The 17,150-nt window shown below is 39.3% G+C and overlaps 1 protein-coding gene across 2 annotated transcripts in view; it reads right to left on the bottom strand.

Moving 5' to 3' along the window:
* syde2 (synapse defective Rho GTPase homolog 2) overlaps positions 1 to 17,150 on the bottom strand; it is a 50,210-nt gene that overhangs the window by 17,414 nt on the left and 15,646 nt on the right. For both annotated transcript variants that reach the window (XM_062978071.1, XM_003223069.4), the window contains exons 3-4: positions 8,821 to 9,920; positions 2,993 to 3,119 (exon numbers count right to left, since the gene is read on the bottom strand). In XM_062978071.1, coding sequence (XP_062834141.1) covers positions 2,993 to 3,119; positions 8,821 to 9,920 — 1,227 coding nt within the window. The remainder of the gene's footprint in view (positions 1 to 2,992; positions 3,120 to 8,820; positions 9,921 to 17,150) is intronic.

The following is a 17,150-nucleotide window of genomic DNA, read 5'->3' as shown; positions in this document are numbered from 1 at the left end:
CAATGGTAAGGAATTCTGGGAAGTGACATCCAAAACACCTGGAGGGCTGCAGGTTGAAGAGCCTGCCCTAGAACTTCCCCAAAGCTCAGAGGCTTGCCCGCACTTAATGACATTGTGAACAGCCGTACTGGTTCATACTTCGAATAGGCCACAGCTGTTCACATGGCTGTTGCACTTTCCTCAAGCATGGGTGGCCTGGGGTCATGTAATCACACATGATTTCCCTCATATTCCTTGGCTTACTGCAACCACTGGGGACAAAACTGGAGGTGGTTGTTGTGCATCACATCCATAGACACTGGCCAGAGTGATAAAGTGATTGGAGAAGGGATGAGGGAGAGGAGGGAGCAATTCTTCTTTTATCTCTCCCACCTGTATTGTTGTTTTGTCATTGCACTGAACTGAGCTTAGTAAATTCATTCTCAGTGGGTTCCACTAAACCAATGGTTCTCAACTTGTGGGTCCCCAGATGTTTTGGCTTTCAACTCCCAGAAATCCTAGCAGCTGGTAAACTGGCTGGGATTTATAAGTGTTGTACACCAAAACACCTGGGGACTCATAGGTTGAAAACCACTGTACTAAACCAAGGACTAGATGGTGTGGTTAAATATAGTGGTCCAGCAGCACTGAATCAAGTTCAGTGCTGCTGGGCTGTGCATACTCCATCCTGCCACTGGGCAGTTCAGTGTCATGCTGCTGAGTATGCAGGCGCCTTGGATGCTCACCCAGAGAACCGCACTCTGGATCATCACCGATGTACATGGCTCATGTAGATGGGGCCCTAAGTCACCTGAATCACAGGTGAACATTTTGCATGTTTAACACAGGATCCTACAAGAAACTGTTGCAGCATGGACTGCTTCTATTCAGAATTGCAATCACTCCACTCCACTCTTTTCCATTCCATTATCCACCCCATTTTTATGTTCCAACAATCTGCCAGCATTCTATGACCCGTCAGTCATACATCACTTTTTATCCTATCAAAGTCCACCACCACCCTTCAAAAAGTGTACTGTTCAAGCATAGGTTAACAGCTGAAGCAGAGAGAAGTCATTCCCTCAGGCAGCAGATACTGGGAGAAGCAGTGTTGGCACACTTGACATAGTTCTTGCACTCCACTTGAGTACTGTCTACCTGTCTTGGCCTCCTTAAGTCATCTGAGATTTTCTGTATAGGAAGACACTGCAGCATATCCAGTGAAGTGACACTGTAATGGCAGTCCAGACGACTTTGGTACATTGAATTGTGTTGATGGGGAAAAGGGTTCAGTCCTTGTTCTGTGTATTTTAATATATGCATTTTAATCTATATATATATAAAAGAGTGATGGCATCAGGGCAGCGGACAAAACAACAAAACTACAGGCCCCCCCAACCTTGAAATTTGACAACACAACCCATCATTCACGCCTCTAGGTTGATACAACAAAAAGAAAAGAAAAATAAATTCCTAATTACAGGGAGAGGAATAATAGTTTTTATCCAATTGCTGCCAGTTAGAAGGCTAAGCTCCGCCCACTTGGTCTCCTAGCAACCTACTCAGCCCAGGGGACAGGCACAGTTAGGCCTCACTTAGGCCTCTTCCACAGATTATCAGATTTTAACTGGATTATATGGCAGTGTAGACTCAAGGCCCTTCCACACAGCTATATAACCCATTTAGAATCTTATATTATCTGCTTTGAACTGGATTATCTTGACTCCACACTGCCATATAATCCACTTCAGTGTGCATACTAAACATAAAGACTACCATACAACAGACATTCAATACCACCACTAACTCAACAATTTCTCACCAACACCACCAGACAATGCCACAGCAATGCGTGGCTGGGCACAGCTAGTAATAGTATATTTTATCTATGTGTTTTAGCCACGTTGTACCCTGGTTTGAGCCATGAGGAGATGCAGGTAACAAAGAAATATATGCGTTGTTATTATCGTCATTATCTTTTGCCTTGGGTGGCAATATATATTAGAGAGACAGACAGACAGACAGACAGACAGAGAGCGAGAGAGAGAGAGAGAGAGAGAGAGAGAGAGAGAGAGAGAGAGTGCTTTGGATAGCATAGGGAAGATTTAACACCCTGTGGTGCTTGTTTTGATGTCTGTGCCCCCGTTCAGGAGACTTCACCTCATTTTCTGTCCCTGTGATACTGGATTTTGAAAAATTTGGCTTGTTGTGGAAACAAGGAGGTGATAATGATAAAGCTTCAATGGACACCCCTTTCCCCCATGATGATAACTTTTTCAGGAATGAACTTCCCTTCCTAGCAGTAGATTTCTCTCACTTCCTGTTATCTCACCCCTGTTCGTAACTATGGGTTGTTCATTAAATCGGATGTTTGTAACTCGGGGACTACCTGTATATAACATGGCACTATGTCAAGAATTTCACAATGGTATGCACCCAATTTTTTTAATAGTACAGTAGAGTCTCACTTATCCAAGCTAAACGGGCCGGCAGAAGCTTGGATAAGCGAATATCTTGGATAATAAGGAGGGATTAAGGAAAAGCCTATTAAACATCAAATTAGGTTATGATTTTACAAATTAAGCACCAAAACATCATGTTATACAACAAATTTGACAGAAAAAGTAGTTCAATACACAGTAATGTTATGTTGTAATTACTGTATTTACGAATTTAGCACCAAAATATCACGATATATTGAAAACATTGACTACAAAAATGGCTTGGATAATCCAGAGGCTTGGATAAGCGAGGCTTGGATAAGTGAGACTCTACTGTACTAATAAGAATATCAATATTCTTAGCCTAGAGTAGAAACCGGATTTTTGATACTAATGACAATAGAATTACTCAACCAGCATTAGGTTACAGCTTTAAGGATTTGCTCATACAGTATTACACTTACATCTCAATTTTGTATCATCAAAATTAAAAACATTTTTTTCAAAGGAACATTCCAGATGTTCTAAGTATACTATATATTCACTTCTCACTTAACAAGCAAATCCATTACCTGTTATCACATTTATATCTGGGTATTGAGTTTCACAGAGAGTAACAGCTTTGCTATCTTTTTCAAATGCTTCTCGGAGTTCTTTCTTGACTGCTGCTGAGCCACATAAACGGTACAGGCCTACAACCTAGGAGCAAAATCATAATTTTACCACACAGACCCAGCTTTTGGACTAGAAAACACAAAAAATGTAAATCAAATATCAAGTTATAATATGATTTTAAACATGCCTAGGAGAAGGATCAAGATGTGAGCACAAGAAGCTGGAAGGCAAACAGTAAACATAATTCCCAGCTGTCTTGAGAAAAAGAAAATGTAATTAGCAATGTTGAAGCACTCTACCAACTTTAAAACAAAGTAAATTAAAATAAGACAATGATGTATTGATATAATTATTTGCATCTACATGTAGACTCCACCAGCCAACATGAACCCCCAGGGGAAGCAGATTGAGGCTATTTACAACTAAGAGGGTTGAAACAGGGAAAACATGCAATTTAATACTAAGGTACAGAGGACAGGTATTTAAGGTTCATTCTAGGTCAAAACCTATTTTTAAAATTAACAAAAAATTAGATCACAAAATAATAGAGTGTAATGTTTTTTGTTTCATGGCAACAGTATCATTTCATCTCCAAGGTCTTTCTAGAGAGCAATTTGTTCTACAAGTATATGCTCCAATGCTAATGAGAAACTGAAAAAGAGATGCGGCAAGGAGGTTGCCATGGGCAACTATATATAACAAACAATAATATCTTGTATGGAGTTTGTATGGAACTTCTCTTCCCCCGACATTACCTGCTACTGGGTACAAGTAAACCTCCATTAACCAAGTAGATGTGTTCCTAGCTATTACTTCTTTAACAGAAAATCTGGTAACAGAAGCATAAATAGCATGGAAATAATAGGGATACGTTTTCTACACAACAAAAACAAGAGCAGCTTGAACAAGTTTCAACAACCTTTCTTTCAAAATTAACAACAGTACATCTTGACATGAAACAAACAGGTCGGGTATACCTTGCATAAGTAAAAACACCTCTAGCGACCACTTGATGGCCCCTTCCAAAATGCATTCAGGAATGACTTTTTCTTTCACTTACCATCACTTTTCTTATAATGTCTATTTCATTGGCCACACTCATATATCTCTGTTGTTTTTGAACATATTCGTTATAACTGGCAATGTAGGTCTATCTCCTCCTTTCTCTCATTGCCCACACATGTCAATAGAGGATTTCTAGAGTTACCTATTTACCTTTCCTGTTGTAATCAGGCTGCACTAGGATCAGCCAGAGCAGAATCCCCCTTTTTTCCAGCTCAAACTTTAGGGATCATCTACATTGCAGATTTATAGCAGTGTGGCACCACTTTAACTGTTATGGCTCCATTCTATGGAATCCTGGAATTTGTAACTTGTTGTAGCACATGAGCTCTCTAACAGAGAAGTTACAAATCCCAGAAGCCCATAGCACTGAGCCATGGAAATTCATGTGGTGCCAAACTGCTATACTTTTGCAGTGCATTGTTTACCGTAGATACGCTGATGCAACTTCCTCAAATCTCCTTCAAATGCCAATGTTGCTTTTTTAAAAGCTTCCAATTAGAAATAGGAAGGGGATGGGAAGAGAGCTGGATGAGTATAAAATACCCTGTAGAAAAAGAATCAGTGGCTGAGTCTTTGGATTCGGAGAATGCTGGAACTGGAAGTAAATGTACCCCTTGCACCTCAATACGGGCAACTTGGGTGATCCCCTGCATAAAAGAGTGATGGCATCAGGGCAGTGGACAAAACAACAAAACTACAGGCCCCCCAACCTTGAAATTTGACAACACAACCCATCATCCACGGCTCTAGGTTGATACAACAAAAAGAAAAGAAAAATAAAGTCCTAATTAGAGGGAGAGGAATAATTGTTTTTATCCAATTGCTGCCAGTTAGAAGGCTAAGCTCTGCCCACTTGGTCTCCTATCAACCCACTCAGGGGACAGGTAGAGTTAGGCTTCATTTAGGCCTCTTCCACAGATTATCTAATTTGCACTGGATTATATGGCAGTGTAGACTCAAGGCCCTTCCACACAGCTATATAACCTATTTATAATCTTATATTATCTGCTTTGCACTGGATTATTTTGACTCCACACTGCCATATAATCCACTTCAGTGTGCATTTTATACAGCTGTGTAGAAGGGGCCTCATATAATCCAGTTCTAAGCAGATAATATTAGATTATCAATATACAGTAGAGTCTCATCCAACATAAACAGGCCGGCAGAACGTTGGATAAGTGAATATGTTGGATAATAAGAAGGGATTCAGGAAAAGCTGACTAAACATCAAATTAGGTAATCATCATACAAATTAAGCACCAAAACATCATGTTATACAACAAATTTGACAGAAAAAGTAGTTCCATGCGCAGTAATGCTATGTAGTAATTACTGTACTTACAAATTTACCACCAAAATATCACAATGAATTTAAAACACTGACTACAAAAACATTGATTACTAAAAGGCAGACTGTGTTGGATAATCCAGAACATTGTATAAGCGAATATTGGATAAGTGAGATTCTACTTTAATATGAAATAATTACTGTGATAGAATAATACAGAACAATATAATCTCTAAAACCAGGACAGTAAAGAGCAACACTCTGAAAGCAGGGAAATTGAAAATTCCACAAGGGAAACAATCAGGGCCAGCTAACACCTCCCAAGAAAGGATTCTTCCAGAAAGGAAGCTGAGAAGGGAGTGAAGCAGTGTGTATTACCAAAGTCATTATTATTACTATTATTACTATTATTACTATTATTATTATTATTATTATTATTATTATTATTATTATTATTGTGTTACTGTGAACTGTGAAAATGAATACAATCTGGCTCCAAGTATTCAAAAACACTAAAATCAGAATATATAAAAATTAATGTAGTATAATAAAACAGAACAATAGAATCTCTACAATCACAACACTAAATAAAGAACAACACTCTGAAAACAGGGGAATTCCACACAGGAAACAATCAGGGCCAAATAACAACTCCCAACAAAGTATTCCCATCATCAAAGTCTGGCAAATCCTCTGTTTTCTCAGGGCCACAGACAGTAGAAGCACATAAAATATCGCAAACACCACCACTCTGAAAACAAGGGAATTCCAGACAGGAAACAATCAGGGCCAGCTAATACCTCCCAACAAAAAAATCACTCAGGGAGGAAACAGCCAGGCTTTAAAGCTGCAAGGCCATTACGTGCTAATCATTTTCCCTAATTGCAGCATTCATACTTGCCTCCAACAGACAAAAAAACAAAAAAAAACAATCAGAAATACTGTATATTCACAAGCTTTACGAAATAATATCACCTGATGGCACAACATGTTAAAGCGCCGAGACGCTGAACTTCTGGACCGAAAGGCCGCAGGTTTGAATTGGGGGAGCGAAGAGAGCCCCCACTGTTAGCCCCAGCTTCTGCCAACCCAGAAGTTCGAAAACATGCAAATGTGAGTGCACCAATAGGTACTGCTCCAGCGGGAAGGTAACACCGTTCCATGCAGTCATGCCGGCCATATGACCTTGGAGGTGTCTACGGACAATGCCAGCTCTACGGCTTAGAAATGAAGATGAGCACCAACCCCCAGAGTCAGACATGACTGGACTTAATGTCAGGGGAAAATCTTTACCCTTTACCTTAACTACCACCAATTCCTCAATACTTTATTTCCCATACCACCACACTTCGTCACAGCAATGCGTGGCCGGGCACAGATAGTGTTTTTAAAAATCACTTGCTATTCACACAAGTGGCATCATTTCCAATTCAGTCTAATGCCATAGACCCTTATTCAAAAGTATATTGTCATGTCTAAAGTTAAACAACTTGAATCTTCTATCTGTTCATCCAGTTTAGACATCCTGAATCTGACTGATCCTGAGCTAAAGAATACTTTCAATTAGGACTCAAATAGATTTGAGCCTAAGTATTTTCCAGAAGCAACGTAAAACCTCAATTGGTCTTTTATGAGATTTCATTTAGTAGCTGGGAGACAAAAATGTTTTGGGGCAAAATGATTTCAACATTTTTACATGCTGCGGGCAGTTTAGATGGGATACAAGTCAAATAAATACAGCATATGCATATGTTACCTAAGGGGGTGAAATTCAATAACTCCAATTTGCATAGATGATGCAATAAGCATTGATAGTAATTATATTCTTCAACCTTATGTAATGATGGAACATAAAAGCCTGCCCTGCAAGTCATTTCTCCATCAAAACTCTTTATTACTATTTCAATTTCCATACTGAGACCTTAAAAACTAGCTTTTCAGTTTTGTCAAGAGCAGGTGTAGGTGGATTTCACGTTTGTGGATACATTTGGGATTTTTAAGAGAATGCTTTACCCAGACACAAAATGGTGACTTGGACTGGATCTACACTGCCATATAATCCAGTTTCTGAATCCAGATTATCTGCTTTGAACTGGATTATTTTGAGCCTACAATGCCATATAATGCAGTGTAGGTGGGGCCTTAGGCAGTAAAGTCAACTACATACTGTATTTCTTGAGCCATGCCACTGCCATACATAGCAGCAATCAAGGATTCCAATATGACCTTAATATTGAAGCAAATCCTGGACAAAGCAGGCAATTAGGCTTTCTGTTTCATAGATGAAAAACAAGGACACTGAGAAAACAGCGGATACCACAAGCCAATTATTGCAGAGATTGCCGTCTCTCAGCGTTCAGACTGAAAATCAAAGGGAGGTTTGGAAAGCTACTCCAAATTATCAGAGATCTAACAACTAATCTACTGGATGTTCCTGGTTCTAGATAAGCAAAAGCCAAGCATTTTTCAACCACTATTACCATATATTAGATTTCACAGACTCAAGAGCCACACAGGGTAGGCAATTACATAACAACCCAAACTATGAAAGTGGAGAAATATTAGGTGTACTCAACAAATATATGACATTATTTGTAACATATATATGATACAGGTTGAGCATCCCTTATCCAGAATCCAAAAGTCTAAAATACTCTTAACACCCAAAATTGTCCACATAGGTGGCTGAGACAAATACCGTGTTTCCCCAAAAATAAGACAGTATCTTATATTAATTTTTGTTCCCAAAGATGCTTTAGGTCTTATTTTCAGGGGATGTCTTATTTTTCCATGAAGAAGAATTCACATTTATTGTTGAACCAAAAAATGAACATTTATTATATACTGTACAGTAGTTGTCATCATAAACCAGCATAACCAGACAAGCTGTGAATCCTATCAAGAATTTCTTGTTACTACCATTATTTCCATGTACAACACTTTATGATACGTATATTTACTGATCCTGCATGCTCTGGTGTTCTGTTTGGTGGGCATGCTTCCAAACAAAAACTTTGCTAGGTCTTACTTTCGGGGGAGGCCTTATATTTAGCAATTCAGCAAAACCTCTACTAGGTCTTATTTTCTGGGGATGTCTTATTTTCAGGGAAACAGGGTAGTGGTACCTTTGCTTTCTGATGATTCAATGTACAAAAACCTTATTTCATGCACAAAATATTGTATAAAATTATCTTCAGCCCATGTGTATAAGATGTATAGGAAACACATGAATTTAGAGTTTAAACTTGAGGGCCATCTCTAAGATATCTCAATATGTACATATATTCCAAAAAAGTTTTTAAAATCCAAAACAATTTTTTGTTCTCAAGAATTTTGGACAAAAGACACTCAACCTGTATAGCTCCAAACACTGAATATGAAATACAGAAATAATAATAATATAGGCATTATTGCAAAAGGCATCTCTACCTGACAGCCTCTTTTTTCAATCTCCATAATACATTTCTTCATCAGGAGGGGTACCCTCAAGCCTACGTTTTCCTTCTCAACCACTTTCCGAGCTTCAATCCCAAACATTACTGGCTCTTGCTCTCCATCTAGTCCATTGAGAGAGTTTTCCCACTGCTCTAGAAGGGTCAGCTTGACATAAATTAGCCCCCTAGGCTCCAGCTTGACTGCCAGCTGATGAGTCCTTGTCACTCGAAAAAGAGCAGGAAGAACCACTGTACCATGGCAACAAACTCGGTTTTTCCTTGGCATGGGCTCCCAACTGAAGACCACCAATTTCAAATGCTGAGCATTTTCTATTTCTATGTTGAAAGTGTGGTCCATGTCCAGAAACGTTGTCCGGCATGTCAGCAAGGCAGTCCTCGCTTTATTAACTGAATCTACTTGGATTGCACAAAAGACATCTTTGGAGTCCATCCGAGGTGGTTTCAAATCCTCCGCACCATAGAAGTGAATGCTCATGAGTCCAGATATATACTGGGAACATTTGGGTTGGTCAGAAAAACTATAGTGCCTAAAAGCATCTATGTCAATTTCTGTCTTATTGCCATTGCTGCTTGGGAATCCTTCTTTTCCTTTCCCAGCTCTGCCTTCACCAGCATGTTTTCCAGATTTTGCTATAAGCTCAGGAGAGTCTCCGTCGCTGAGGTAGCCCCCTTTGGAGGAGGATTTGGAACTCCTGTTGCTTTTCTTTTTGTAGCTGTGTTGGGAGGATACACTGCTATCAAGATGATATCGGCTTATAACATTTCTGCTAGCAGCGGCAGCCAACATGTTCCCAGACGATGGTAATGCTGCATGGCCCATGTCCTGGCAATTATGTTTGAGCAACGAAGAATTGTCCGAGCTATTATGGCTTGAATTTCCTTTGACACTCAGTTTCCTGCTGAGCTCAGGCAACTTTTTCATTTTCATTGAAAGCTTCCTCACTGTTCTTGGGGATTTTATTTTATCAGGGAAAGACCAGTTTATTGAACTACCTTTTTTCAGAGGGTTAGGACTCGGAGGCGAACATTCGACTGTTGCTGTGTCAGGTTTGCTTGAAGACACAACTCCGTGTCCTTTGAATAAAAGAAAGGAATACATTTTAAGAACACCACATTCAAAATGAATACAACAATACTTTAAAACCAGAAGGCTTGCATGCCTGGAAAAGTGCATGTACTATTCAGTAAGATGCTGAGCATCAAGCTTCAGCTACCCAAATTTTCCTGTGAACTTTATTTTGCAGAAAAAGTAGGCAAAGAAAAAGCTCACTTGCTGTTTTCTTAAGTAACTGTGCATGACATTAAAAAACCTCAAGTGAAATTTAAATAAACCAATCCCTGCCACTCATATACTAATTTTTGTCTTTTCAAGCGTACAATTAAATGCAACTATTCCAATTGAGCGGGTCTTTTGAAGACAGACTTGTAAACATTCTTCACACTCTAGAACTATAAAAAGAAACAGAAAAAATGTTGTGCCTCTTACCATCCACTTGAAAACAGCCCAAAATGTTAGTTCACAATACTTTGCTCCCTTCCGTTTCTTTTTGGAAAATATCTATTATTCCCCCCCCCTCCCCGCCCTTGTTTATAAAAGGGTGGCTAGTGGAAGGCATTTGGAATTAATTCCTCCCAAGAGTTGCAACATGCCTTGTCTTTTCAAGCCCCCAAGTGCTTCCTTCCTGCCCTACACAATGCCCCTTTGTATTTGTCATGGAGACTTGCCTGCTCCCAGGTGACAACCACCTAGGAATTAATAAAGTGTCCACTGGAAGTAACAAAGTGTGACCAACTTGGTTATTATCCAGGATAATTTCTTGAAAAAACAAAAGCCTCAATAACAGCAGTGGAAAAATGAAAGCAATAAATTAGAAGCTGTACATATCCTGGTTGTGTTCATACGTAAGAATACACTAAGCTTTATTACTGGAAGAAGAAACCCAAGCAAACCTTTCTCTCCTAGACATCCGTCTTCTCTGATTTGCCTATGAGAGTGTAGGCTTTCACTTCTCTTTTTCATTAAGTATAGTTCAGCATTATAGCTAAGCCCTCATGAAAGCACATGGTATAAACAAAAGTATTCTCACAAAGATATTTCAGTTCAGCAGTTCCACACCACTCAAATATATGCACACTCCTAAACAAACAAAATGCTTAACCAATTCATATCTTTTATTTTCACAAGCCAGTACTCATATTTGCAAACACCATATTCTGAACAGAACAGAGGTGAAAAATCTGGGAACATTAGCACTACCAAACAACACATTCTCAAGCAGGTGTTATAAATTTATTATTTATATACTAATATGACACACCATCATTCTACCAATGAGCTAAAAATAGACAGAACTCTCCTCCCTACTCTTTTTTTATCTTTATAACAGTCCTAGAAGAAAATGACTGGCTCAAGGTTCCTCACTGTTTCATAGCTTAGCGGAGCACTACAGATCATGGATCTCGCAAGGGCATACCCAACACTCCAATCACTCTACAACATTGTATCTGAAAAAATTACAATCTTTCATTGGCTTAAGAAATATATTGACTTTTAGTCCAAGTCAATTCCTCTGCTCAGTCACTTACTAAGAGACAGGAGCACTTGGGAAAGACAGAAAGGGGGCTGTCCATGGGACAGACGGAAAGCCCCCATTATTCCCCAGCTATGTTTCATGCTTATGGAAAAGACAGACACAAAGTATGCCTATCTAACATTAGCAGTTAAATGCCAGGTAAGATCTCTTCTTTCCCACAAATTTCGTTTCCTTGTGAGATGGAAAGAAAACAAAAAAGCAGAATGTTTAAGCAACATTAAAAAATACTCTTGGACTTTTTTAGGATATTCTGCTTGGGAATTCTCACAGGTCCAAAAACATATAACTCGATAACATCCCCAGATAGTTCAATATTCTTCCTATTTCTACAATCAGACATTGAAGCTCAAAAAGATCCTCAGCCAGTTAGCTGGCCTTTTATTAACTCAGCTGAAAAACTTACTTTCCAGATACAAATTCACAAGCAGCAGACTTTGCCCCCCACCCCCACTCCATTTGGGAAGACAATACTGCTCAAAGTCTGTTTTCCAGGAGCCTCAATGAATTTTCTTGTTTCTCCTAGTTGCTGTGTTTCTATTGAAGTTGTTTCCTTACATGGAATAGACTATTTCTAGCACGCCTGCTGTGCTTTTCTGGCAAGCAGCTCGTAAGAAATGTGGTATTTGATAAAACTGGACAAAGGCTCCCCTTGTACTGCAAATCACAGCGCAGTCCCACTGGTGGGCTGCTCTGAAGCATTCTATAGTAATGAGTGCCATGCTTTAGCCTACTAACATTAATCTTCTTTTTCTGTCAGAAGCCTCTGGCAAAGGCTTAGAAAAGAGAGCCAAGATATTAAAAACTTTCCTAGGCTTCATTAGGATGGAGAAGTCAATCTAGCATTCTTGACGTTTTGCATTTAACATCCGGTAGTTTCAGCATTTCTTCTTTTTAGCTTAAGTGCTAGAATGAAAAATGATGCCAGAAGGAGAAAAAAAAACCTCTCACTGGAATCCTTCATGGCAATGTGGCATCCAGGTATTAAATGTGCGTGGAGTCAATTCTGTTGCTAAAGCACTGAAGTCAAAGAGAATTTTACCATATGTTCTTGCAAGGAGGATCAGGTCTAGATGCTGGGACCGTATCATTTTTCTTACATTTTTGTTTTGTTTTAAGAAAGAAAGAACATTGTGATTTTATAACACACTCAAAGCTTTATGTGCTCAGTATATATTTTATTGTCTTAATATTTCTTTCATTTTTATTTGCTACTAGCTTGGGTACCCGGTGTTGCCTGGGTTATTTGAAAAATCAGTTTTAATGGAACAAAATGCACTACAAAAATGAACTACAACTGACATCATGTCAGGTTAACCCCGAGAAACTCCATCTGGATTTAAAGTTTGTTATGTTGGGCAAGTTTGCTCTGGATGCATCATCGGTGGGGTTCAATGTGCTCTCCGGCTGTAAGGTAAACTACAATGCCCATATGGTAAATCAGTCACCTCAAACCCCTCCAGTAGGTTGAGTTAGTCATGTGGTGCTGTGTGCCACGTTTGGTCCAGGTCCATCATCGGTGGAGGTCACAGTTTCTCTAGTTGTGGGTGAACTACAACTCCCAGAAAGGAAGGTCAGTTCCCCCCAAACTCCTCCAATAATAAAATTTCAACATATCAGGTATGTGTGCCAAGTCTGGTCCAGATTCATCTGTTTTTAGGTTCACAGTGCATGGTGAGGAGGAAGAATTAATGACAAATGCTATGTGAATAACACGTAACGTTTAAATACACAGTTTTGAATCGTGTCAGAAGCGACCTGAGAACATACTGCAAGTTGCTTCTGGTGTGAGGAAATTGACCATCTACAGAGACATTGCCCAGGGCATGCCCGCATGTGTTACTGGGAGGCTTCTCTCATGTCACCGCAAGCTAGAGCTGACAACAGAAGCTCACCCCATCTAGCGGATTAAAACCATCAACCTTCAGGTCAGCAACTCAACCTTCAGGTCAGCAGTTCAGCTGGCACAAAGGTTTAACTCATTGCGCCGCCACGGCTCCAAAACACAGTGGCAATATAAAAACAGGTAATTATTTTGCCCTATGACACGTCAGCTATGTTATTGTTCCCAGTCAATCTATAAAATCTTAATTGCAGAACAAATGCAATTCTAAACACATATAACAAATGCACAAACTGTGGTTTTGCTACAGGCCTCCACAACACTAATTGAACAGTAAACCAATACATTAAAAAGAGGAGGTGCACTGCTGTTAAAAGCCAGTCAGTCTTTATATGCAAGGGTGCTGATAACTGAAAGGCAGGTACTGTCTATGTTAATGGTAGAATGTAGCATTCAAAACTAAGTTATGTTCATATTTTGTGAACTGCAATTACAGTTGTGTTTGTATTTGTAGGTCTTTGAAGTCTTGCTTAAAGAAGACTATTTGAAGTGTACACTGGAACCTAGGTCGCCCCAATGCTAGTCTAGTGCTATAACCATGCTGACTTCACTCTCACACACTTTTTCTGTAACTGAAACCAAGCATCACTGTACTTCATAAATTTAGATCAGCTTTCCTCCAAACAAACCTCATTTATTGAACTAAAGTGCATTTAATCCAGAATGTCAATCCTAATTAAATTAACATGCATTCAACCCTGTGGAAAAGCAGAGATAGAATGACTTAAATTAACCACAAAAATCAATACTCGGCGGCCTCAATAGCCCTTTCCCTAGAGCACTAGATCAATATATCTATTGGCTTGCACTGAGTGCTTTAATTTAACCAGACTTAAATGGGGAATGAAAAAATTTAGTCAACAAGTAAAAGCTCAATGTCTTTTTGTATCTTTAAAGAAAATTGATAGTTTAGCAGTGAAGAGCATCCAGGGTTTAGTGCCTCCCCATTTGGCCAGTGAAGGCTCCTTCCTCTCCCTAAATTCCCATTCCTTTGCCACAAGGAACCACTGCCAAGGCATATGCAGCAGTGGTCCTAGAAGAGTCCCCTCATTTTTACTCTTGGGAGATGTGAGAAAATAACTCCATTAGACCACCACATCAGGGCACCTGAAGTATATGTGAATTTTGTATCTATGTATGTATGTATGGAGTCCCTGGTGGCACAGCGAGTTAAACCGCTGAGCTGCTGAACTTACTGACTAAAAGGTCAGCGGTTCAAATCTGGAGAGTGGGGTGAGCTCCTGCTGTTAGCCCCAGCTTCTGCCAACCTAGCAGTTTGAAAACATGCAAATGTGAGTAGATCAATAGGTACTGCTCCGGTGGGAAGGTAACGGCGCTTCATGCAGACATGCCGGCTACATGACCTTGGAGGCATCTACGAATGCGCCGGCTCTTTGGCTTGGAAATGGAGATGAGCACCAACCCACAGAGTCTGACACAACTAGACTTAATGTCATGGGGAAACCTTTACTTTTACCTTATGGTATATAATGAGCATGCATGAAAGGCTGAAAAGTTGCTCACCTGCTTTGAGTTCTAGATCTGACAAAGGAAACAATGGGTTTCCACTAAAGACAATATGGTCAGCAAAGATTTGTCTTCCTGCTCAATAGTTTCCCCTTAAAAACCCAGAAGCTATCATCCTTAAATTAAAACAGGAACATGTAAAATGAAGAGAAAGAAAGAAAGCAGTTCATCCAAATATGAACTTCAGGAAAGGGTAGAAGAAAAAGAATGCTCCTTTCAGTTCCTCCCACACTGAAAGTACTACTTTCCTGGTTTTCTTCCTTCCTTCCTTCCTTCCTTTTTTAGGAAGTCTTAAAGATACTAGGCATAATTCTGTAAACATTCTCTCAAAAGGCCCCAGCAGTGAACACTATAGTTAAGATTTAAATAGCGAGACCAATAAAGAAACAACCTTATTTTCTTTTGAGAAGGCTCGCAATTGTCTAAAAAAAAGTTGTACTAGCAGAAGACGCTATCATGTTTCTTGTCAAAAGGAAAACCGGATGCTTAATCTGGAATGTATTTTTAAAAATGGCAACACAGCAGAGCTCTGCAGTGAAAAAATAAAACAGTAAAGTTTAAGTGACTTAGAAGCAAGAAGACCATTAAACAGCTTGACATCGGCTGAGAAAGCAACTCCATGAAGCCTTCTGCAATCATGTGGTTCAAGACCCTCCTTTCAGTAGTCCTTCAAGCTAAGAAGGTTTGTGTTTAGAAAGGTTCAGAAACACATGCAGGGTTCAAAGGGAAAGTCGCTATCTATATAGAAAGAAGTCAACATATCCTTACCTCCCATTGATTTTAAGAGTTACGGAGAAGGAAGAAAAGTAGACAGATATATTTTGAAAAATATGGAGAACATTAGACACTTCTTCCTAGCTCATCTTTAACCATGGTTATCTAAATAGACAAGATTTTTTTTCATGTCAGAAGTGACCTGAGAAACTGGAGCTTGCTTCTGGTGTGAGAGAATTGGCCGTCTGCAAGGACATTACCCAGGGGGATGCCCGGATGTTTTGATGTTCCTTCCATCCTTGTGGGAGGTTTCTCTCATGTCCCTGCATGGAGCTGGACCGGATAGAGGGAGCTCATCTGCGCTCTCCCCTAGGTTGGATTCGAACCGGCAACCTTCAGGTCAGCAACCCAATCTTCAAGTCACCAGTCCTGCTGGCACAAGGGTTTAATCCACTGCACCACCAGGGGTTCCATTAGGCAAGATAAAAGGGCAGTATAGCAACTGAGTCTGTGGCCACGAAAATCACACTATCTATATTCATTCATCTAGCTTCATTTTTACTCACAGAGACATCCAAGTTTTCCTCCAGAACAGAATGATACTTCCTTAGGTTAGTGTTCAGATGGCCACTAGACAGAGGACATTAGCTATAATGTCAATCCATGAAAATATACTGCATAATATACACAGCTTCATAACACCTCCATGTGTCACACAATACTAGATGTTCATACTAACAGAGCCTACTTGCCTTCTTTGTGGTAATTTTGTCTAGATGAGCTGTCACTTCAGCTTTGACTAAAATTAACTGTAGACACCTTAACAGGATTAAAGGAATCCCTAAATACTCTTTAGCAATAAAGCCAATTATTTAGCAGCAGGGACTCTTCTACAATTAAAGTATTCAGTGTGGTTGCTATTCAATGTGTACCATATACACCGAAGCAAAGCTGTATTTAAAACAACTTCATTAACTCAATACCCAAGAACTAGTACAGGATAAATACACAATCAATTTCATCAAGGTTTATTATTGCACCCAATTGAGAAGAAATTTCAGTTTTGTTAAGCAACACATTTTCTTCCGTAATGTAAAAAGCATCTAGTTTAATTTACTATAACAAAAGACTTCTATTAAAAATATATTACTCTATGATACTTGATACAGAATGCATGCAACTTTCCTGCAGAGATTATACATACTTCCCAGCTGGAAAAAAAATCAATTATTAGAAACTCAGCAGAAACCTAAATATTGATTAGCATTCCACAAGAAAACCATGACAATGCTGTGAAAAGAAAAATTCTCAAGTCCGCCCCACTAAAGACCTGAATGTACAATTTCCTGCATCATAAATAAAGATAAATATCTCTGTTCCTGAAACTACCGTTCTGTATGCACATACTGGGGAACAACTCCCAATAAAGTGGATGGGGCATATGAATAAGCATATGTATAAGTTTCCTCAAATACAGTCTCTTTTAACATATTATATAAATTGAACTCAGAAATTGACAAAGAAAAGAACATTTTGGCTACACTGACTACTCAAATATCAATGGACAAC

The sequence above is a fragment of the Anolis carolinensis genome, chromosome 4, assembly GCF_035594765.1.
Source record: "Anolis carolinensis isolate JA03-04 chromosome 4, rAnoCar3.1.pri, whole genome shotgun sequence".
Taxonomy (NCBI): Eukaryota; Metazoa; Chordata; class Lepidosauria; order Squamata; family Dactyloidae; genus Anolis; species Anolis carolinensis.
Note: the sequence above shows the minus strand (reverse complement) of the source record. Positions and strands in the feature narration are given on the sequence as shown.